General features: G+C 38.4%; 1 protein-coding gene across 1 annotated transcript; it reads right to left on the bottom strand.

Annotated features, from left to right (window-relative positions):
* Positions 1-3,782: 3,782 nt before the first annotated feature.
* Positions 3,783-23,237, bottom strand: LOC139142853 (palmitoleoyl-protein carboxylesterase notum1-like). The gene is given in 17 exon segments (XM_070713023.1): positions 3,783-5,001; positions 5,359-5,532; positions 8,327-8,448; positions 8,858-8,905; positions 9,226-9,364; positions 9,790-9,890; positions 10,670-10,751; positions 10,754-10,828; positions 10,831-10,856; positions 11,033-11,135; positions 11,480-11,538; positions 11,716-11,776; positions 12,182-12,277; positions 12,518-12,557; positions 12,559-12,571; positions 12,910-13,171; positions 23,077-23,237. Coding segments are annotated over 16 exon segments (1,536 nt in total). The 5' UTR covers positions 13,164-13,171; positions 23,077-23,237; the 3' UTR covers positions 3,783-4,858.
* Between the last annotated feature and the right edge of the window lie 251 nt (positions 23,238-23,488).

The raw sequence follows: 23,488 nt of genomic DNA, 5'->3' as shown, positions 1-23,488 counted from the left end.
ACCATTGAGATTTGAGCTAGATTTATATTGAAGATGACTAGGGCTTGTCGTCGGTACCATTCATCGTTTGGCAGTTTCATAGCTCATAACTTTCCACCGGATTTGTGTGATTTGAAAAGCTTGCACCTTTCCTTAAAAACAAAAACAGGCCATTGATCTGGATAGAAGCGGAAGGAAACGATCTTGTCATTTTCTCGAAACTGCTTTCAAAAATGGTGGTCAGTGTGCCAGTCTCCTAGTTATTAATATTTTAATAAAAATATGAACATTATTATTATTGTTGTTGTTGTTGTTGTTGTTGTTAGTATTATTAGTATTATTGAAAATATGAAAATAATTGTTATTACTAATTTTATTACAAATATCAAAACTATTATCATCATCGCCAACCCTTACGTAAAGTACTCTTCCCTATATACACACTCTCCTTACATGGAAGAGTACTTTACGTAAGGGTTGGCGAACCTTTTGCTGCATGATGATAATGATGATGATAATTTTCATATTTTATTATATTAATAATAACGATAATAATTTTCATATTTTTTATTAAATTTAATAACTATGAGACTAAATTCCCTGAGATTAAACATGGCAAAATCTTGGGTGTTACAATAAGCAAAATGCTGAGTCAGCAGTTTTTCAAGGCGTCTCTGATAAAAGTGTGGCTCTCCATTTAATTGCTCGGCAAGGAAACGATTTTTGTCATCACACTAACATCTGAACGCCATTTGTAAGGAAGCGCTTTAGAAATCTCTGTTAATGGAAATGACAATACTTCAGCTCAAAAGATACCTTTGAGGACTGAAATTGATCACAAAGCGATGTCAGCTTTAAATACAAGTAAAGGGTAAGATATAATTCGCTGCGATGTATCCCAAAAAGTGAAATTGAAGCACTAATTTTTCTCATCACATTATTTGTATGTACTATACCTGCAACATTTTCTATTTACACAGAACGATAGATATTTGTCTTCACTGTATTTGTGAGGAAAATCACTATTATTAACAACCTCAATAAATGAAAGAAATTGTCGCCCTTCCATACTTAGCTATGTTCACTTTGAAAATTGAAAGAATTATTTAGGGTAACATGGTCGATATAAGAAGCATTCTTTGATGTGAAAAGATGGGGGGTTGACCAGGTAACATGTTGTGTTTTCGAACCGAGAAAAATTGTTGGGTGTACCATCACAGTGATAAAAGCGCCCTCAACCAGAATTTGTGAGTGCCACCACGAAAGCGTCAGCTCGCATGGTCTGCTGATGTGCAGCGTGCTCGCAAGGTTATATTTGATTGGTAGCACTCCAACACCATACACTAGACAGCGTGAAATGTCTGAAATATACATAAGACAAATAGGAATGAGGAGAATATTACACGTTGAGTTTAAAATCTCACAAAAATTTAGAATTTCATTTGTTCCTCTTGCCAGCAAATCCTGTCGTTTTGGACGGAATGAGTAGTATTATGGTCCAAGGATTCGCACACCTCATCAACTACGAATTAAATACCGGAGTATCTATATTTTCCATGATTTTATCAGCTAGATCTTTTGCCTCGTATTACTTCCCTAACACTTTTGGAAACTAAATTTCGGCCATAAAATTTTCTTCTTTGCCGCGTGTATTAACGGTATCATGTTTTTTCCTTTTTTTTATTTTTTATGCTAATAAAAAGATCGACCAACGTCATCTAAGATACCAAAATTGACACAAAATAAGTTTGAATGTTAATTTAAATAGCAAATAGGGACTGAAGATGTGTTGACAGATAATCGTTGTCCTTTCTTTCGCCCTGAGTTTCAATTAAGGTAGTATGCCCCTCGACAGTGAAAGACAAATTTTTGCTTAAAACTTTCCTCAAGGAATCTTTCCATCATTCTCTTTCAAAATCAAGATTAAAGATCAGAAGTTACCGTGCAACTTTTGGCAATAGAGAAACAAATTACCAAAGATTTACCCATATTTGAAATTTAAAACGGAGAAAAATAAAATTTGTCCATTTTCGAAAAACTAAAACGGTAAAAATTTTTGTTACACCAGTAGGAGCCTCAAAATGAACCCCTACAGGTGGTAGATCAGAAAAGAATAGTAAAAGTTTGAGAGTTCGAATACCTATCCCCGAGGCGCATTCTATCTTAAATGAATTATGAATGTAAACGGATCAATGTGGCATTAGTATGTACTGAATGAAACCATGAACATAGCGATATGGGATAGAAGACTACTGACAGTCCAGTGGCGTCGGTCTCCGGCAATGAAAGTCTACGGCAGAAAAGAAGTGAACAACACTGGTATGCAGCTGTTCATTTTGTTTCGACAGTCGTTTGAAGATGCAGACCTATGTCAAAAATTCCGAAGGACAAATCCAACAAAAGTTTAATCCCAATCACATGTGGTGGGAGGCCGTGCCATGCAGAGCTGTTATTAAGCACGGTCCCTCCACAGCTGGGAGGCGTTCCTATAATTTATGCTATGTAAATGACTAACAGTGTCAATATTTGCGAACGAGTCTTATCGTTGTGGTGTTTTTAGAACCACAATGACATGTAGTGACAGACTGTCATGTAAAACTTCCTGAATTTACAAAGCACAACGTGACATTATCACATAGCTGCAACAGGGTAAAGAGGGTCATTTGTTGTAAACTGGGGTCAGGGCTCGAAATTAGCGGTAGTCCCGCGTCCACAGACTACCAACTTTTCTCTGGAGCTACCAAAATTCATGAAATGGTAACCCACACGGATTACCAAAGCCTGGGACCCGAAATTCAGTCAGTACTTAGCATGCCATGTCCGGTCTGTCACTTTGGGACCAGCTAAATGCAATCAAATCAAGCTGGACACAGAAAGGCCAGACTAAGTTTTTATAATGTAAATTACGATGACGACTGTGCGGCTGAACTTTGCAACAGAGTTTCTATATCTGAACTGCCGTACTTGAATGACAGGCAAAGGAAATGATAGCCAATGCAAATACATTTCTGTTGCATTTTGATCATAATATATCAATCATACTTACACAGAAATTATATGCCTCCTCCCAACAGAAAGTCCATGGTCTATTTTTAGCCATGCTACAGTATGTCTCAGAGCTGAGGCAAAAAAAAATATTGTGCTGTTCCGATAACCCGACCTACCCTATTTTTACCTGCCGACCCTAGACTTTTTAGATCTACCTAAACGCGGAAGTAAAAAAAAAAAATTGCCCATAAAATTACGCGTTCGTTATCTATGATACGTTTTTCTGGAAAAATTTGGCCAGTGTTTGATCGCCCTGAACCCCTAAAAATGCATACTTAAAAATAAAATTATTCGGGAAAAAAAAATCCGTTCGCCTACTTACCTACCCTATTTTTGAAAACCATGTTATCGGAACAGCACAATCAAAATCTTTTGGCCTGAAGTTCGTATCGTTGTCATAACGACTATCAAAATTTGCATAAAACTCTGACAGTGAAACTGGCTGTCAATTGGTCACCAAACTTTTGAGTATCACTAACGTCCATTATACCTGCTTCCTTGGGTATTAAAGATGTGCAAGTATTCACATCAAATGACTAGAAAATTCACTTTGTGGGCAGAATCTTGAAAAATAGCTTTTCTTGTCTGGATAACGCAAAAAGATATCCCTTAACTAAAATATGCATGGACTACCAACCATTGTCATTGGGCTACCAACTTCAGAAAATGGTAGCCCAAGTGGACTACCAGGGGGAAAAGTTAATTTCGAGCCCTGGGAGTGCAGTGGGGATGAGCGAAAAACATAGAACAACATATTACACACAATACAATTTAATTCCGAATTTGAAAATTTTACAGTTTAAGTTGGTATCAAAGTAGAAATGTATAAAAAAGACAAAGTATTTTCACAGCAGTGTTCTAGAACTATGCTCCATAATTCACTTCAAAGGCACACAACGGTGTCTTGTCCTGTCATGGTCACTGGTCTGTTCAAGAAGTTTAGTTCGGCATTCTGAGCATGTTGCCTTATGGACCTTCATAGCTTGAAACTGTCATATCGTATATACACAGAGATCTTCCTTTTACAGAAACACATCGATTAAGAATTTCTTGATCTCCGAACAGTTCATGATATGATTACTAGTGTCTCTTTTTATTGGGAAGGGGCAAAATTACCATATTCATTGCTATCTAAGATTCTTTCACGCGTAAAATGGTATCGTATGTTGTGTGGTGCACCAATAGATAGTGTGTTATCGATTGACGGAGAGGGCGCTGTACTAGTTCCGATCATAACAATCCAATGATAGTACGATGTCGCAATATTCTGCGGTGTAACAGGATGATACATTTAGACCAAAGAAAAAAATTGCAGCATGTATTAAACTAAATCGGTGTCAGCTCTCCCCATTGGATATAAACAGTAAATACTGACAATGTACATTTACTAGATGGTTAGAATAACTATATAACAATTTCCATGAAACAAAAACATATGTAAGAAGATGGCAGCTTTGCCTCGGTAACTTTCTTAGAACAAATTTCACCTGCATTCGAGAAATGTGATGTACAATGCAGTATTAAAATAAACAAATAGTGTGGTTTTCATATCCCAGAGTAAATATACAGAATAACTTATTTACACAAACCTTTATAAACGATGCCAATGTGATCTACACTCGAAACCCTCGAAACGGTCATAAACAATGTAGGCAGAACACGCGGCACAAGTTGTACCGCAATCATCCGTTTCAAAAATACGTGCTGCGATCCACTTTCTGTTCAATAATGACTCACTCGACTTGTGACAATGTTTTTTCTGTACATAACGGACCAGAAACGACTCTGCTGCACAGACAGGCTAGAAGAGTATGGCGGTATCACTTTCTGTCTATTTGTTTCTGTTCATCATCTCCATGACGATATTGGGATCCATTAACGCTAACGACTGAGTATCCAGCCCGAGCTGTCTGGCTAGTCCTGATAAGTCAAAGCCCATCAGCTTCAAAAATGGCAGGAACTCCATCTCTTCCTCTGAAAGAAAATCAAAAATGATCATTTTTTTATCGTATTTGATAACGGAAGCCTGGTAATGTACTATTACATTTACCATACGGACTTGTGCAATTTAAGACAATTTCTTCATTTCATGCATTCAATTGCAAGAGTAAACGTTGCGGTAATTTGGTGATAATTGACTACTTTTCAAATATAATTTGATGTTACCGGGTCAAACATCTCTTGAATATAATCATACTGTTTATAATTTTTGTGGGATTTAATCTGCGGATCGCACTTGATCTTCAGAGACACTGACATAGAGGATTTATGAGGGGTCGATTTTCGAAATCTGAACAGCGTTTCATCAGGTGAACTAGCTCGCCAACTTACGTGTGAGGGGATTTAGAAGCTTGGGACAAGTTGGATTACACTGCGGACATGGAGCGTTGTCTATAAGATGATGATGACACTGATTGTGATGAACACTATATCTGTGTTTCTCATGAAAATCTGCTTCTGTTGTCCTTTCCCTGTGTTGTCTGCTCTGTGGACTCAATGGATGTACTGAAAGAAGGGAGACATAATTATTACAATTTGCAACAGCGAGCATTCTATAATCGTATAACTTTAAGCGTGAATAGCTACAGACCGAAAATCCGTCGCTTGAGGGCGCTCTCTAGAGTGCGCGTTCCCACCTGGGACAACTGTTGTACCGAAACATCACTCAAAGTACAAGACAAATTGATGAGTAAGATTAGACCAATGCCGGTACATGCAATTGGAAAGTAAAAGGCAATTAGGTGATGCAATGAAAGAATCTCCCGTCATATGAACACAACACAGTGATGTCAGGCTTTGTGAACATACATGTAATGAGCTCAACCTGGCCGAAGTGTGCTATCTGCCACCTTAGTATGCCAAGCATATATGGTTTATATATAATCAAATACAAACTGATATCTCTTGCAAACCATTTGCCCTAAATATCAGTCGAAAGTGGTTCCGAACCATACTTAAAAGATTAACTTATGTTCAAAAGTCTTTTTCTGAAGAAAGTTTTAATAGGAAAGCCTTTGAAATGACACGACTGATCAGGTTTATTTTGTTTTGTTTTGTTTTGTTTGTTGTTGTTTTTTTACACTCAACTTTTTGTTGGAAGCAGGAAGTTTGATAGAGTACGTATGACCCCTAGAAGCTACATAGAACAAAGTTCGTTTGAAGAAATCCCTGCCTGCTATATTAACAGCGAAATGTAATTGACTGGTAAGGCCTTGGTGATGCTAAAGGAAATATTTTTGGTCGAAAGAAGGTACAGGTAGACCAAAGAGAGCTTATTGCTGCCTGTCGGTATGATTCATAACGTTATTGATCTTTAGCTAATATGTAATGATACATGGAACAGCGACTATATGGAAGACAAAAGTTCCCAAAATGTTTCATCGTGGCCGACGGCATACCAAGGGCATGGTTGTTGACTTACATTGCAAAGTCTACTGATGGTTGAGTACCTGTGAAGGCTAGGTACACAATGAGGGTTTGATTCTGCCAGAGGCAGAGAGTCATGTTACTGGAGGTAATAGGCTGATAAATGATTGGCTCGGACAGCCAAACATGTAGCGCAATTCACACTGTAGTTCGGAGGCAGAATTCATGAATGTTACAATTGAGAGAGAACAATTATTAGATATTAGATATCGGCCTACTTGAAGGCTTTCCAAACCATACGGATTATAGACACCCATGCGTTCAACGTTACCAAAAAGAGGATTGCTTTTATACTTCGGCTGTTGTGCCGATACCTACTGCTACCCTCTAGAACGTATGGCCACTTGCCCAAAGTAGATTGCTATCCAGGGTGCCGGACCAATGCCACTGGGAATGTTCAGCATATAAACAAATTCAGCCGAACATTGAGGCCCATACTGGGCCTGAATACAATTAAACATTATCGTTATTTTGAGGGTATTGTTTATATTATTTGTCAAAAAATGCGCCCTCAGACAAGCATTGATTACTGTCTTCTTCAGAAGACCCGAATCGTGGACTATCGTGCATTGATTGATTCAAAGTTTACAACAGTGACAGTCAAAGTGATGGAGTATAAAAGATGGAATAAATGGTGATGCGCTGTGGGGAGGGGGTCTGCAGACATATGGTAAAGATAGCATTGGAAGGCATATAAGCCAAGGATAGCAAGTCGGCCTAAGCAGGTTCTAAGATACAAGGAGTACTAGGATTGATAAAAGGATACTCGCCAAAGCGTGACAGAACACTACAAAGTGCTAGAAAAGGTTGCAAAAGACAGGTTGTTAACGACAACGACTCGCTGTTTTTGGTTACTTTTACTCTATCGCCACATTCTTGAAACGGAAACAATGACAAAGAATGGAAATTTGAGATTAGTTATTTTCCATGCTCGGTCAATTTACAGTCATAAACTTAAATCTTGGTAAAAGTTAATACAAAGCTACGTATTATTTTGGGTAACCCTGGTTACGAAATGTTAAAAAATAGTAAAAATATTTCAGTTAATATTATTACGTTTTCTAAAACTTAGTGCCGCACTCTGAATATCTGTAACGCTAAAGTATATTGGAGGTAAGAGTGTATCTTAACGGCCCCCAAATACCTTCTTACCTTTCTCGAAAACTTTCCACTCCTCTTTAAAATAGTCCAAATCACTACTATCATCAACAAACTGACTATCAGAAGCACTGCCAGTCTCATCAGTTGTACTATCGTAGTAAGTATATAAGAGACCACTTTTGGCATTGAAGGCTGTGCGTTGGAAAAGGAATAAGAAAGGGCTTACTAGACAGAGAGATGAAGGCAGAATGCGCATGTCAGGAAAAAATACAATACAGATAAATCTAACAGTGAGCGAGATGGAAATGAGAGAAATAATAGTAAACATTAAAAGGATGGTAGGATTGCGAAGCAGTGAGAATGATGGTGGCTCGATATAACCCTTGGGATAGGATTTAAGGTAGTATGCGCCTCGACAGTGAAAGACTTAAACTTTTGCTCAAACTTTCCTGAAGAAATATTTCAACCATTCTCTTTCAAAATCAGGAATAAAAATCAGGGTACACGGTGCAAATTTTGGTACTGGAGAAACAAATACCCTAAGATTTACCGATATTTTAAATTCAAAATGGCCGCCATCCCTGTGTTAACTCTATGGAGAAACATACAATTTTCGAATTTCGAAAAAATTAAGCCGGTGAAGTTTTCTTATACCAAGAGCTTTAAAATAAACCCCCACATGTGGTATATCAGAAGAGAATTGTAAAAGTTTGAGAGTCCGAATATCAGTCCCCGAGGCGCGTTCTACCTTAAAGGTACGAATATTTCTCACCTAATTCTCCATCGTCGTCGTCTGAGCTACTTGAAGGGTGGTTTTGTTCTTCGTCACTGTTCATCCAACATTCCAACGCCCTTGGTAATGACTGACCTTTGACATGTATGTCTAACCACTCTCTGTCGGAAATGACACATCATGTAATTATCTACAGAATAACTTGATTCTCGTTTTTTTTCAATTGTTGTAAATCTAACACATCGTCAAACCAAATTTCAAAAATTATCACGCATATCAAATTATCACGGCTGAACTCAAATTTGATAGAGTCTTCAAAAAGAACAAAATGAAATCAAGAATAGCCATGATGTAAAAGTTATTGTATAATAGCACAAACAGTTGAAGCAAACTTGTATTAAACGTTTGTGAAACCCTGATAGTTTCGTTCCGAAATTTCAATTGTCTCATGAGAGGTCAGACATTCACGTTTCTGACGGACATTGCTCTAGAAATCCACAGACACGTTCAAATTCAATTGTTAATTTTCTTTGATGATATTCAGTTATTCTATGATGTATTTTCTCTCACCTTTTCGTAATTGCAATGTGAGAATAACACGCTGGCGCATACACGGCCCTGGAAATAAAAAAAACATGAGTATATGAAGAAACAAAGGTTCTGAAAAATATTTGCAATATATTATGAAGATGTCAACTAGGACAACCCTGAGCCAATAGTGGGTTTTAACATCTCTACTGGATTACTTGGCATTTATTACAATCTTGAAATGTTCAAAATACTTGAAATGAAATTCTCATGGCGACGAGCATTTCCATCGTGAGTGGTAGTGAGCTTCTTGTTGTTGTTGTTGTTGTAGTTGTTGTTGTTGTTGTTGTTGTTTGCAAAGGTTAATGTATCCATGCCACATCTGAAGATCTAAAAACGGGTTTACTCACGAGACATTTTTGAGAGACTGTCGTAGCTGCCTTCCAAGTCGCTGCATATAATTCCAATGTTCCAAATGAACCGGAGGTCCCATGAAATCTACCGTCAGCTGGGCTTCGTCAAACAACCATTGAAATATGAACACTGGAGCTGAAATCAAATTGCCATGCACACGTGTTTATTTATGAAGGTATAACTGATCTTTATAGAGCGAGGATTTCTCAGACCCTTTGCGTTTTGGACAAAGCGTTCATTTTAAGAATGGTAAGTACAAGTTTATTAGCATGAGAGCATTAAGATTGTGCACAAAGTCACGGACACTGGGTATATATGTTTAATATACAGTCACCTGTAATCTAAATATGCCCATATATGGTCAAAGGGGCGTTCCTTAGAATTCAAAATGCCCATGTTAGGGCGCTGTGTTTTAAAATGCGGCCACCCGCTTAAAATCTGTGATTGGTTAGATTTTTTCTTTCCATGGTAACTATGGCAAAATTGGAACAGGTGAGAGTATACCTTTAATTGTGCAATTGCAAACGATGCCAGGAACAAGATTATTGCTTTTAACTTACTCTGTAGTGTTGGGTAGATTTTGTATCCGAAAAAACAGTTCCATTGTTCTTCCGCACTGTGTGCGACTTTGCAACGGTCAGGAATTTGTCCATTCCACAATCTAATGGCGAAAAATAAACACTTATTGATTCATACTCAAGAAATATTAACAATTTCCTCGTGCACCGGATGGCAAAATAACGAATCTTTAAACTTTGAATTCCAATCTCAGGCGTATGTCGTGGACAACATTCTCGCTTTACGCTGCCGCTGAAATTTGCGACAATCTTTCAACGAACGCAATCCACTGATCCAGGACTCTTTTGTTCCGCCATTTACTTGTTTTCATCAATCTGTGTGATCTCTAGGGTAAAATCGCCACCCTAAAATTTTAAAGCATTAATGGTATATTAGCGATAAGCGCCAGGTAAGTTAGCCTAATTGTAAGAAAAATCCCCCGAAAATAATTAACAAGCAAGGTATATCAGTGGTTTTAGAGAAAGAGCAAATTTTGCTAAACTATGCACCCCGTCATTTGCTTTAAACACGGTCCCTCGTGCTTTAAACATAACCAGGTTTCTCCAAATAAGGAATTTGAGGGATAGGTCACCTCTCTGTTTTGGAGCAATATTTTTCGTCAATGATTATAAAGAAGAATTCATTTTCACAAAAATAGAATATGTAAATCGTGTACTATTGTGTAAATCAGTTGCCCTTTGTTTTTTTTCCAAACCGTGGATAACATTGGTTATCTATAGACGTCACCGACCTTAGCATTTTCAACCATCAACTTGGGGCAAATGTTTAGGATAAAGTTGCGGTTACTAGTAGATAAGTCACTGAGAGTAGCAAACGTATAGAACCATATTTATGACTCTACCGATAAGATCATCAACTTACTTTATCCCTCTTTTGATTGCTTCGGTCGGAGAACATGACAGCGTATTTGTACATTGGTGCTTGCCATGGTTAACAGAGTCAAAAACCAACCCGAGTCACAGAGACCGCGTATCTGTGCTAGACTTCCCGCTGCTCTGAGCATGTCTGTTACCTTGTCAGATTAATTAGAACGCCGGTCCCACCAGCACTGAAATAAATTTTGAAAAATTGACTGGTTATGTGAATTGTCAAGATGGAAAACGCTATTAAGAAACCATCACGAACACCTAAATGTAACGCTTTAGAATTTATGAAAGACATGTATGTGTATGTAACAGTTTGCATAAACAGACATGCTATTTCAAGAAAGACAACCATCCTTACCTGCTGCCTGCCAATAAAACTTTGTTTGCGACGATCAAACCATGTGGCATTAATTCTCTTATAACTTCTTCCACGACCAGTGAGCCCATGAAGGAAAATTCACCTGGAATAAAATGAAAGAGATATTTGCTCTTGAGGATAGCATCTTTCATTTCCTCCAGAAGTCAAAACTAATGTAAAGCACTTTTGTTTTGTTGTTCTTCAAACACGGAACACCGAACCAAGGTAAGATATTAAACATATCTATGCATTCATGTAAAGGGATTTGATAAGCTAACTGGTACCTTACGCATCCTAAACTTTGCAAGTTCAAAAACGTTCTGTACGTTAGCTGATAACTCGCTCATCAATCTTAAACCCATAATTAGTTTTAAAATTATAATCATATCGCGTCGACTGCCCGCTGAAATTATGAAACTGACATGAATATTCACTTAGAACACTAACCTCGATTGGCTGCCGCTGAAGCGCCACTCCATACATCACTGGTACAGTACGGGATGAATCTAGTAATGGATTGTAAATTGACATACGAGAGTTAACGTCAAACTTCGTATATCGCAATCATTTTAGTCTTTACAATTACTTGTAACAACACTGTAAAACGCATTCATCTCTCTCTCTCTCTCTCTCTCTCTCTCTCTCTCTCTCTCTCTCTCTCTCTCTCTCTCTCTCCTACTTACACAGTATTTGCATTCCACCAGTTTGGATTCTCTTCTGGATCAGCAGACAGCAAACCTGACCCTACAAAGAATAAATTATAAATCAGTTTTAAAAACTGCCGTATGAAAACATTGAAAGAGCGTCATATAAATGTATTGGGCTGTTGTCCAGTTCTTGTAGAGCAACTACGAAATTTATGTTTTGATGATGAGGGTCTAGAGTTAATTTTTAAACCATTTTATGAATTATCTCTGCTTTTGTCAAACTCTTTTATGGAATTTTATCTAACTTTAACCTGATTGAAATCAGATGTGAATGATACAACTGGTCGCTTTCTTTTCTCTTCGTCTACCGTATACATTTTAAATTCGCCCTATTCATCGGAAAATATAAAATGTGTAAATATCGAGCACATCTTTCGACCAGTCGCCGCATAGCAACTGTATGACACGACATCACAAGCTGATATCACTTCTGTAAACTAACCTGTTCTTTCAGCACTCCATCCTTTTGAACTCATCAATGACTGTGTCGATTGCCAACGACTATTACAGCTACCGTCATCGAAACAATACCATCCACCTACAATGCCAAAGAGCATTTATTTATTTATTTATTTATTTATTTATTTATTTATTTATTTATTTGTTTATTTATTGTTTATGACATGCAAATTTACAAGGAAGAATTCAGCACGAAACACAGTAATTTTATCATGATGTCATGGGAGGGAAAATATGAAAGTGTACTTTTGACTGTTGGATAACAATGTTCCATTTAGATTCATTTCCTGGAAAGGTAAAAAATATTCAAGTCACAAACCTTCAAGAAAAATGAGCCAGCGTTTACTTCCGAAAGATTTTCCGCAGATAATATCTGAAATAAGGAAAGGAATGATGTACCGCATTCAGTTTATTGAAAGATATAAGTCTAAAACTACAGAAGGTACCTTCTACTCTTGTATGATATTTTCTCCTCTTATAAATAATATTGAAAATCGTTATTACGTTCATGGTACTTTTCGAAAGTGATAAATTTTTGCCAAATAGAATGAAAAAGCGTTGATTTACAACAGTTACATGAAAAGTCATTGATATGACAGAGGTTTCGGTGTAAACTTGAAGTCTGTATTCTATACGCAATCAGTTCACAAAACTCTAAAATAAAGTTCAAACTTCGATTTAGGTCTACTGTCATGACAAATGGATCCTTACCCTGCAGGAGAGCCATCATTGCAAGTTACTGATGTGTTTTGTAGATATTTCAGCGTCATTGTCGGCAATTCCGCTTCAAATCCGCATCCATGTAGCGCCGTTGCTAGGTACTTGATCTGCGTCATAACTTTCTCCGGATCATCCATCATCTTCAGGTCCAACACGTACTCGTTGGAGCTCCCTCGGTGATTGGCACTCATCGATGACGTCATCGATATCAGAAGCGCCGCCAGGAAAAACCATATGGAATGCATGTTGCCGGCTGAAAAAGAGAGACACGTGGTGAATGCCAAGAACTCTGCTTTCGAAACATGGGTCAAGAAAATTTCTCCTCTGGACAACACCAAGGTATTAGTCGCAGTGGGTAGAATACAGGTTATAAACCATGTACATCTCTCTCTCTCTCTCTCTCTCTCTCTCTCTCTCTCTCTCTCTCTCACACACACACACACACACACACACACACACACATGCGCGCGCGCGCGCGCGCTCGTGAAACAACAATGTTAACCTGTTGTCCGTCCGTACAGATTACAGATTCATGTCTTCTCTGCATTCACATATTCTCCCTTCTTTAAGTTACCAATCCCCTTTCAAGCCTCTCGTTAGCCAAAGTGGTGTATGATAATAATAAAATTTTTATTGCTTGCTTGTAAATATAGGATTTACATCACATTTGTGGCAATAAAAGTGTGATTCAAAAATAAGTTAAAATTTTCTTCAATAAAGATAAAGTATTACAGTATAATAATAGTAGCTAATAATAAATATAACTAGGTATTTCTTTGTTTATATAAAGTAAAAATATAATCTGCAAGTTGTTCATTAAAAGATAACTCTTGTTTTGTTAGTAGAGAAATAAGCTGATTTTCAGTATTGTCGTTTGGGAAATTGATTTTACTGAAAAAGTTCTTTCTTTGGACTTTGTATTTCTGACAGACTAATAAAAAGTGTGTTTCATCTTCAATACTGTTGGTGTTACACTGATTGCAGTATCTTTCAGTAATTGGGGTTTTTTGAACAGTGTGTCTCCCTATGTATGAGAAATTCAAGAAGACGAACCATTTAGTATCAGTATGTTTACCCTACGTTCGCTGAATTGACAGTAAAACAAGCAAGCAAGACCTGAAGCCGTAAATTTCCAGAATCGAGTTGTCTAGTATCCGGGAGTGATGCCAGTGAAATGCAAATGTTTACTAGCATGGGAGCTATGAGGCACCAGGAAAGTCGATGTGTACCTGCCGTATGCTTTGATTCTCGTCCAAGTACTGAGCCGTGGACAAAACACCCACATGACATTTGACACTCATTGCGTGAAGGGGAGGGCGTTAGCCCCTTTCGCTCGTGAAAGAGTTTACACAACGTGCCACAGTTACGCCGTGTAAACCATATCATGATAAATGCTTGATACGTTCATATTTTTCTTTGAAGTGTATCGATAATATATATCAACCTGGTTGCAAAAATTTCTTTTCGTCCAATTTTTCACGTGACACCTCTTATGTCCCAGTAATGTGCCAGTTATACTATCCAAGGCAAACAGTACGGATCGCCTTGGTTCATTTATCAGCCTGTAAAAGCTCCTTCAATACACAAGTAGGCAAACAAAGAGTAACCCTTGGCTCATCCAGCGACACTTAATCATGCTTTGTGGAACAATGCATTTGTTATTTGGCGAAACTTGACGTTCGATTTTAGAAAGCGCACTACTCAAGAAAAGTTATTTTTAGTGACCAAGTAACGATTTGGTTGATAAGAGTACTCAAAAGCATCGGGGAAATGAATATAAATACCGGTTAAAAATTCCATATGCATCGGGTCACGACAAATTGTCAGAGTGTTTGTCTTGCTGCGGTTTTTATTCTTTTTATGTTCCGGTTTTATTAAAAGATATGTGCAACGCGCATAGCTGCGATTGTCGGGTTAAGTGCGCTCACTCTAAGGCGCTTGGCGCACACTACTGGCGGCATCTACAATTTGACCTTCGGGTATTTCGGGGCAATTGAGGCGGCGCTATATCGTTGCCATCACTTAAGTAACGAGAGGTTTTTACTGACTAAAGCAAAATGGAAAGTATGTTCATGGTGTATATACTTTATACTGCGTTGTCGGAGTGCTTTGATGTAGGGAAAGTATGATAAGCCGCTATCTGCCCTTATTTTTATCGTAAACAACTTTTTCCCTTTGATATTGGGAGCTCCTTCGACATATCGCGTCGATCAGGGGCAATCGACCAGGGGCGATCGACAAGCCGATTTCGATAAATTGCAACGGGTGTAAATCTTCCCGCCCACCACTCCCCCCCCCCCTTCCCATTCCCATACAGGAATACGGCTTAATGCCCTTACTTGATGGACTTTTGATGTGAGAGTGCGCAAGGATTTTAGCAAGATCACAGACGCTAATAGGGCCTACTCTCGTCGACCAAGCAGAGATTCTGAAACTCACCAGAACAGGCATGTTTTGCATTCCGTTACAAAAATACAAACCTGATATATGCAGTCGGATATCGTATTGTGCACTCGGTTATCGGTCGACTCATGGGAGTAAGTTGCTGGAAACATTCATGTAAAATCCAAATGCATTTTTAACCGAGATATAAATATAATCGTGAGTGTAGAAACACGATTATTGACGCAAGCGGTTTGGTTATTCCTCAAAGTAAATCGCTTTTATATTTTGCCAAAAGTAAAGATTTTGGAAGCAGTTTCGATTCATGTTGTTATATTAAGAAAACAAATGCCCGAGATGTATACGCTTTAGGATAACTGAGTGTCTAGTAATAGGTTTTCCTGTAAAGTAGTCGGCTCCGAACCAAAGGACACTATATGGTTGAATTCTAGACTACAGTACACTTGATGGTGGGCCATTATGGACGAAGAGTGGTACGCGACAATACGAATACAAAACGCGTGCCGCCCTTTGTGTGTTGGTGCGAGCAGATATACGAATGATGAGCATTCCTGATTTGGCCGCGGCAGAGCGCCGCAGAGGTATTAATCAATTAACAAATTACAAAATGATCGATCAAATCGGTAAAACGCTTTTAGTATTTCATTTCGCGAAATCACGGTCATGGACTTGTCCAGACACAGAGAGACACTCCGTCGGTATAAAGCTGGGCAAAAGATCCTGTTCTGACTTCCGTCCCTACAGATACTACCCTTTCAAAAGAATTCAACCACTTGTGGCAAAAGTCCAGTGTTTATTTAAACAGATTCCGATAACCCTTCTGCGGCGGCGAAGTTTATAAATTAAAATCGCATCTTCAAATAAACTATTCAAAGTATTAGGCCTCTTCTGACGACACCGATATTATATCAGATTTAAATAATCTTAATCGAGAATCTTCTAAAATTTGTTTAAAACTCCATACGAACCGATTAAGCAACACAAATACATCTATACTGGTGAAAAGTACAAACATCGGTAAAAACTGAAGGGATGTATAAATTGTCTTCTCTTGAGCACAAATCTCAAATCTGGGACAAATATTTAAGTGATTTTTTTTCTAAATATGTTAAGTTGTACAAACTTTGGCTGAAAGAAATTCAGTTACTCTTACCAGTTACCGTTTCCGTAGACAGCTGCTTGTTCGTTGGGACTGACTTGTGCAGAAGATCGGCCGCTCTCAGTACTCACACCTCGACGACCGTTGTAGAAAATGATGGGGTATTGTTGACCAGGCTCCCCTTTTTAAAGTTGAACTGCGGTTGTCAATTACATGTGAAATTCTCAAGCGTAAAATGCCCCCTCTAGGATCTACTCCGATTCTATCTACTTGTAACGCATCGTAAACCCCATTTTATGAACATGTAAGTATGTTAATTAAATCCTAGTTTACAATAGTAAACACAACCGCAAACGTTCCACACATGACAAAAACACATTTGAGTTCTTGGTATTCACTGGAAGAAGGGCGTTGCAGTGGTGTGATAAATAGAGAGGATAGAGCGCCAAGGCACACAGTGGATTAAACTGAACTGTGATCCTCAAGAATGAATCATAGTATTATCACCCAGGACACATTCAGTTGTCAGGAACGCACTTATCATATTTCGAAGTTGACTCTATCAAGACAAATACATACTGCGTGCAAATCTGCAAATTTAGCATTTTGTTCACTGATTTCACCAGTGATGAAGTTCGCCAAGCTTGCGGACTGTTCTGGTTTTCCGGCTGTCATTTCAATGAATACTTCTACGGTGTAAATAAATTACCGACAATCGATACAATACTGCACGGGTAAGTGTATAAGAACAGCTAACTTAAAGGCAGCAGCAACAACCAACAGTTCGCCGATTCCTATACATCCCCCCCCCCCCCAAGGAATGTTATGTCATGTACCTGGTTGTAGTTGAAATTTGGCAAACATATTTTATTTGTCTCAGGACAGCAGGAAGAGTAAAAACAAAGATACTACCAGATTCTACAGATCCCGCTTATATTTTCATCATAATTGTAAATTTCCTCTGCGTTTTCTTGTAAGTATTATAAATCAAACAAAAATACGGAAAGCAAAAAAACTGGCAGTTTGATTGACTTTGTGGTCGAAGAAAAGGAAGTTGTAACATTCTTCTCACCGTGGTGTTTTATTTGGCAGCTACTGTTTTATTGTGTGTGGTTTTTGCGAGAACTTGTTGCCTGCGTAGATATAGTGAACAGCATATTTTACACATATTATATGGCATGCACACTATACAGAATGCTACCATGTCGATATAGATCCCGTGCCCAAAGCATATACACGCAAGGTAGAGGCCAGAAGACGTTGACTTTGGGCGTGACAAGTATGAAAAGGCGTCCAAGCTTTACTGTTATATTTTATGGGATTGTTTTTCTACTTTTTCCCCTTGTGGGGGAATCTCCTCCTAAGGTCATTTGTACCACGACAATCACAAAATCGCTTACACTCGTCATGATCAACAAACGAGATTTGGTGAAGCGCAGTGGACAAGGTGACCCTTGTGCACACTCCTTCCTTGTACATGCATGGGCCAAGGCTAACATAGAAAGTAAACGCTAATGACATCAACATTGATTTAGTTGATAAGTTGGACAATTAAAAGCTCCGAACATTGTTTTACTTTGAATAAATTGTACACAACGCCAACAGACATAATCAGATTCCTTGGTGTGTGGTGGTACCCGATTGACGTTGCTTTGGGGCGCAAGGGCACGTGACTCATTGTTTTAAATTTCCAAAACAGTCGCCTTGGTGAGAACTTATGAAGCTTGAAAGAGTGTTTTGGATGATCTTCAGTCTTTATTGACCAATAATTGTGCACAAACATGTTTTCAACATCGGCATCCTGTACCATCAAGAACCCACGGTGACCTGTTCGAGTTTTTTTGCTCTTGCATGGCGATTGAAAATCCTACATGTTTTCGCTGAGACTGCACATATTTCCATCCAAAATGCGTGAAATTAAGTTGCATAGCTACTTCTGATCATACATGTGTTGTCGCAGTAAGTGGATGACGGGACTGGGATATTACAAAAGATTTACAATGTGTGGCTCGTTTTTCAGTTTATGTTCATAGGCTGATGAAGGCCTAGGTAATCTACGGTCTGTTACGACAGAAAACGAAAAGCAAAATATTTATATTCGATCATGAATTGTACTTTTGCTTTATTGACGATTATCATGATTTATAGTAATTTGTGTGTCAGATAAAGATACGAAAATCTGTGAGTTCAAAGTCAACGACAATTTCACTGCGGTGGCATTGAACTCAGAGTCTGCGCAATGCTTTGTATTTGACAATGAGAGAAAATGTCACGCTTGTTTGAAACAATTCTTGTCAGGTTCGTTTGATCATTTATTTTCGAAAAAAGTTATTTCAGGACACGGAAAATGCTACATATGGAAGCTGTGTTCCTTTAGAGATGTTTTGGAATTCTTTCTGATATGATTGACTGTTCGAGAACTCCGCTAATACAGAAAATATTTCAATCACATTTAATAGAGTTTGATAAATCGAACCGCAGATTTTCGGTGGCGTTTGTAACGCCCGGCATAAATATGGCGTGACGAACATTATCATGCGATAAGAAAATGCTTAAAGCCGGTGTCCATAAATAACAGCGATCTAATCGACAAATTCGGTTGTATGCTAAATTTTCCATCGGGAGGGGCGTTCATGAAAGTTCTTGATAACTGTAAAGTTTCATGTGACATCGAATTGTAAGCCTGTTAAAGCTGGGAGGGTAATTTCGTTAGCAATAAACTTGACTTTGAAGATTGCTACTGTTTTTAACCACAATGGCAAATTTTAATTACTGTATATAGTGATTCCGGGATATCCAAAACACGACTCCGTCCCTCGATGGCATTTTATGATGACAAAAAAAATTCATCTATAGGGCATATGTATTGACGGAACTGCCGAGTTCCAGTTCTCATAATCTTGAAATACTTGTACCTGCATTATCAAGCTACGATTTACACTAAAAGCTTATTAACAGTAAAGAAACCGCACGTCTTTCCGACAGTTGTCGGTACACAGAGACACATGTTATACGGCCGCGATGCTATGCAACTATAACATGTTTTACGGTCGATCCACTTATGCAAATATTCTGCGTAGTTTCTGCCCGTCTAAGTAACACCGTGCTCTTGCTCCCTCTCTCGCTCTCCATCTGATTGGTCAAGTTGCGAAGAGAAAATAACACTTTGTGGATGTAAAATGTTTTGCCTTGTCAGTCGTTCGAATTCACTCGAAGTTTTTTTCCTCCCTTTCAGTAAACACGGTGCGTATATACAGTTGATATAATAGTCATCGGCCGGGAGGCTAATGACCTTGTACGCTGGATGTCGAATGTGAGATCGCTGCAAGCACAAATACATGTTTACTCTGGGCTTGGAACGTAAACGATCGTTCGGCGGCACCACTTTGCCGCTACTCGTCTCACAATATCCACTGCTCTGAACTAAAGTGTCTCTTGTCGTTGAGCTTTTTATGTGAGTATGCGGTGTGCTTTGAACTTTTCTGTCCTTCATACGCTAGTAGTCGTTTAAAAGTTGTAATGAAGATATAAACACTGCACGGGCTTCTGTTGAGCGTTTCTTAATCGTTCTGTTTTTGTCTTTCTGGCCACAGATCTGTAGATATAATTTTGACCAACGCCGAGGAAGTGCCTACTGTAGACAACATCAAATATACATCATTAACGAGTTAACCAACACGAAGGTTAATTTGGATTCGGAACGGTCTTGGCTATGTCACAGACCGAAGCCACCCATCAAACCGTACATCACGTTATATCGCGAGATTCAAGCGCCAAATTGGAACTACACCAGTATCCCACAAATCCGACAGTTGCCTTGATCGGAACAGACACATATAATAGGACATGAAATCGCAGAGAATTTTTTGTTGCCAAAATTCTGAACGTTTTGCAAAAAGTTCTCAGTGTAGCTTCCAAGTAATCTACACAACTGTGGAAAACATTTTCTCTGTTGGTATGTAGGGTTATAGGCAGCTTCATCGATAGGAAATACAATCAGGTAAAAATTGAACATTTTGCTCGCATTATCACATATTTTATTTCAGCTAAATCCGCAATTTGTATGTTTTACTTTAAAAGTGTCCTTCAAAACCCAGAATGGTCGGCACATGTTCTCCGAGTCGATCTTTACAAACATTGAAGGTTGTGACACGTGAAATTTCTTTAATAACTAATAGTTCAGATATGAAGTTTACACCAGAGAAAGTGCTGTAAGATTTTGAGAGCCCGAAAAGAGTTGGCGTCGCGCATTTAGCGTAGATTGCCATAGTTATCATGTAGCAGTTTGCTTCCGCCTATAATGGCCTAGACCTTTCTCCATACTGGGTTCAGTTTTTTTTTTTGTAGACGTGTCGTGACATCGCCGAAACCGAATTCCCCGTAAAGCCCTTTCGTAAATCTCATACAACTGTAAATCGGCCATTTTTGCGTAGCTGACACCTGTTATGACTGTCCGAAAAAAACTTAAGCGTGGGCACTCACCTTCATTCTAAAAGCTGTAAATTGCGAGTCTTTGAAATTTACAAAAATCGCCGGCTGTAATTGACACTGCGAGATATGCCTATTCGCGGGTGAAAAAAGTAAAAGTAATTCAATTTATATTTGCTTAGATTTTGTAATCCTCTAAGCATGCATGTTATCGAAGAGTTAAATAGAGCTGAAGAAATGTTTTACCGTATAGCATTGCGAGTATATATAGATTCATTTAAAGTACCCGGATGTAATGATAGAATATCTTGAAAAATGATGGGTGAACTTGAAGGAAAAGTAAAAGTATGATGAACTTCAGAGCATTTGTCGGATAAGTGATTAGGTCCTTGCTATTCTTTCTGCATTAGTGACATTTTCTCCAAAGATCTGTCGGCCTATTTCTGAATTTAAAGGACATTTCTTGTGTAAAACTCCCGTAAATCTCATATTTTGTAGATATAAAGAATCTTTTTATATAAAACATTTCAACTTTTACCAAGTTCCTAAATCACGTCGTTCATTTGATTAACGTGTAGATGAAGCTGTCCAAATATGCACAACAGCAGAGAAAAATGGTTCCGCCGTTATGTGGATTATTTTGGAGCAACAGAAAATTTTGCATAATGTTCAGATGATACTGGCCGGCTGCCTGTTACCGTTAATTTGACATTTTTCAGCTTGCTGTATGAGATCTTTTTAAAGTGAACCTTCAGTTTTGAAATTCCCAGGAACACCTGCCAAATACCACATTCTTGATGTAATTAAGTCATTTAGCGGCGGCGAGGTTTCGCACAGTTTCGCGGTATAACATTCCAAAACTTGGCATTTATGCAAATTTTTGTAACTGTTTCATCGGATAAGTGTCAACAAGTCTACTAGAACAATGCCACCAGCGGCTATTTCCATTACTTCGCGGCATTTTGCACCATGATACCGTACCGCTTCACAGTTTCCAGATTGTACGGGTGTCGCCAAGTGAGGGAACTATCAGTGGCGCTGTGTTTCACACGTACGTCCGTCCTCGTTCACGCCGTAATCTATCCAGTTTCGCACCTTGCTAACACCAAGAAACGTCAATTGATAGACCGCGGTCCCTCTATGGACCAAAGGACTCAACAAGCCGCAAATAATACCAGAGTTTTGTTATTTAAATGTGGTCTATACATACTCAATGTCGACACGACCTTCTGTAAAGTTCACGTTGTTCTGACTAATTTCACTTGAAGTGGACAATTGTAAGTAGATGGCTTAACCCTTTAACCACTATGGTTTGGTCCAAATCTGTTGTTATCAATGGTGAATGTGGTTATGTTCACAAGAAATTGGGGTTAACAGGTTGAGGGACACCGTTTATGACTAACTTTGGACAAAAAGCTTGATAGTTTGGGATTTTTTATATGTGTGTGTTACCCAAATAGATCAAAAAAATCGCTAGACACAATCCTTGTCCATGGGCACTGATCAGAGATAACATCAAATTTTTAAATGGGCGAGAACAGTTTCAAGGAGAATCATGCGAAATTCAGCAGTTTCTTCTGCATAAGAACATAGACCCTAAAAGGTCTAGGGTCTATGATTAGAAGTTGTATGTTATAATTGTTCTTCATGAATTTACGGACAACGACTTGATTCATGGTTTTGTCATTTCGATACAGGTATATGGTTAAAAAATTCCGATAAAGAAAAACTACTCTCGAAATGACTTCGAATGCTAAATCTCACCCTGATTTTGAAAAAAGACAAGCTTCTACAACACTTGGAAGATGTTGCAGAGGGTTAACTTCTACCTATGAACAGAAAGTTGGTATAAACAGGTATAATCCTTCTCTCTCTCTCTCTCTCTCTCTCTCTCTCTCTCTCTCTCTCTCTCTCTCTCTCTCAATTTTCGCAAGCATCAATCACTTCTTCCAAGTTTAGATGAATCAAAGAGAACGGGTCAAGACGATGATACATCTTCAATATAAGCGTTAGTTAGGAAAGTTAAACAAACGATATTTAGTATCACATTTATGAAATGGTTTATAAAACGTCTGCTCTTTCATATAAACTATTTGCCCATGTATAAACTACTTGCTACCACTAGAATCCGGAGCCAATGTGTACTTTGGAAGTTCTTTTCAAAGTCTAAAGCTAATACTATGTTGCCTTCGATATACGACATACAAAATGTCCAAAAAGTGTCTTACCTCGAGTTTTCCACGTGACTATGGACCGACCTTCACAATTAAGTTGCTGCTGATGGTGGGGCCGAGCTCTAAATGATCGGTTGACCAAGTAAAGCTGACTTGTGAAAGAATTGTACAAGGGCAGACAAAATTATTCCGCTCGGCAAAAAAAGCAGAATGAACTAATATTGAAATCACTTATGAGAAGTAGACATCACGTGACACTGAAAGACCAATGGGAGATACCGAAAGAAACGCTTCCATGCCCCACATGATTTGTATAGATGCATTACAATTGATCAAAAGTAGCCGCATGATTATGGTAAAGATCGGTTCTTTTGGCCATGGCCCTAGGGGAAGGGCTTTTTCTCAACCCTTTGTCTTCTTATGTAAACCGCGGCTTGACACAGAGACATTGCTCGCTGTATTTCAT

Source organism: Ptychodera flava, chromosome 10 (assembly GCF_041260155.1).
Source record: "Ptychodera flava strain L36383 chromosome 10, AS_Pfla_20210202, whole genome shotgun sequence".
In the NCBI taxonomy this organism is placed as follows: Eukaryota; Metazoa; Hemichordata; class Enteropneusta; family Ptychoderidae; genus Ptychodera; species Ptychodera flava.
Note: the sequence above shows the minus strand (reverse complement) of the source record. Positions and strands in the feature narration are given on the sequence as shown.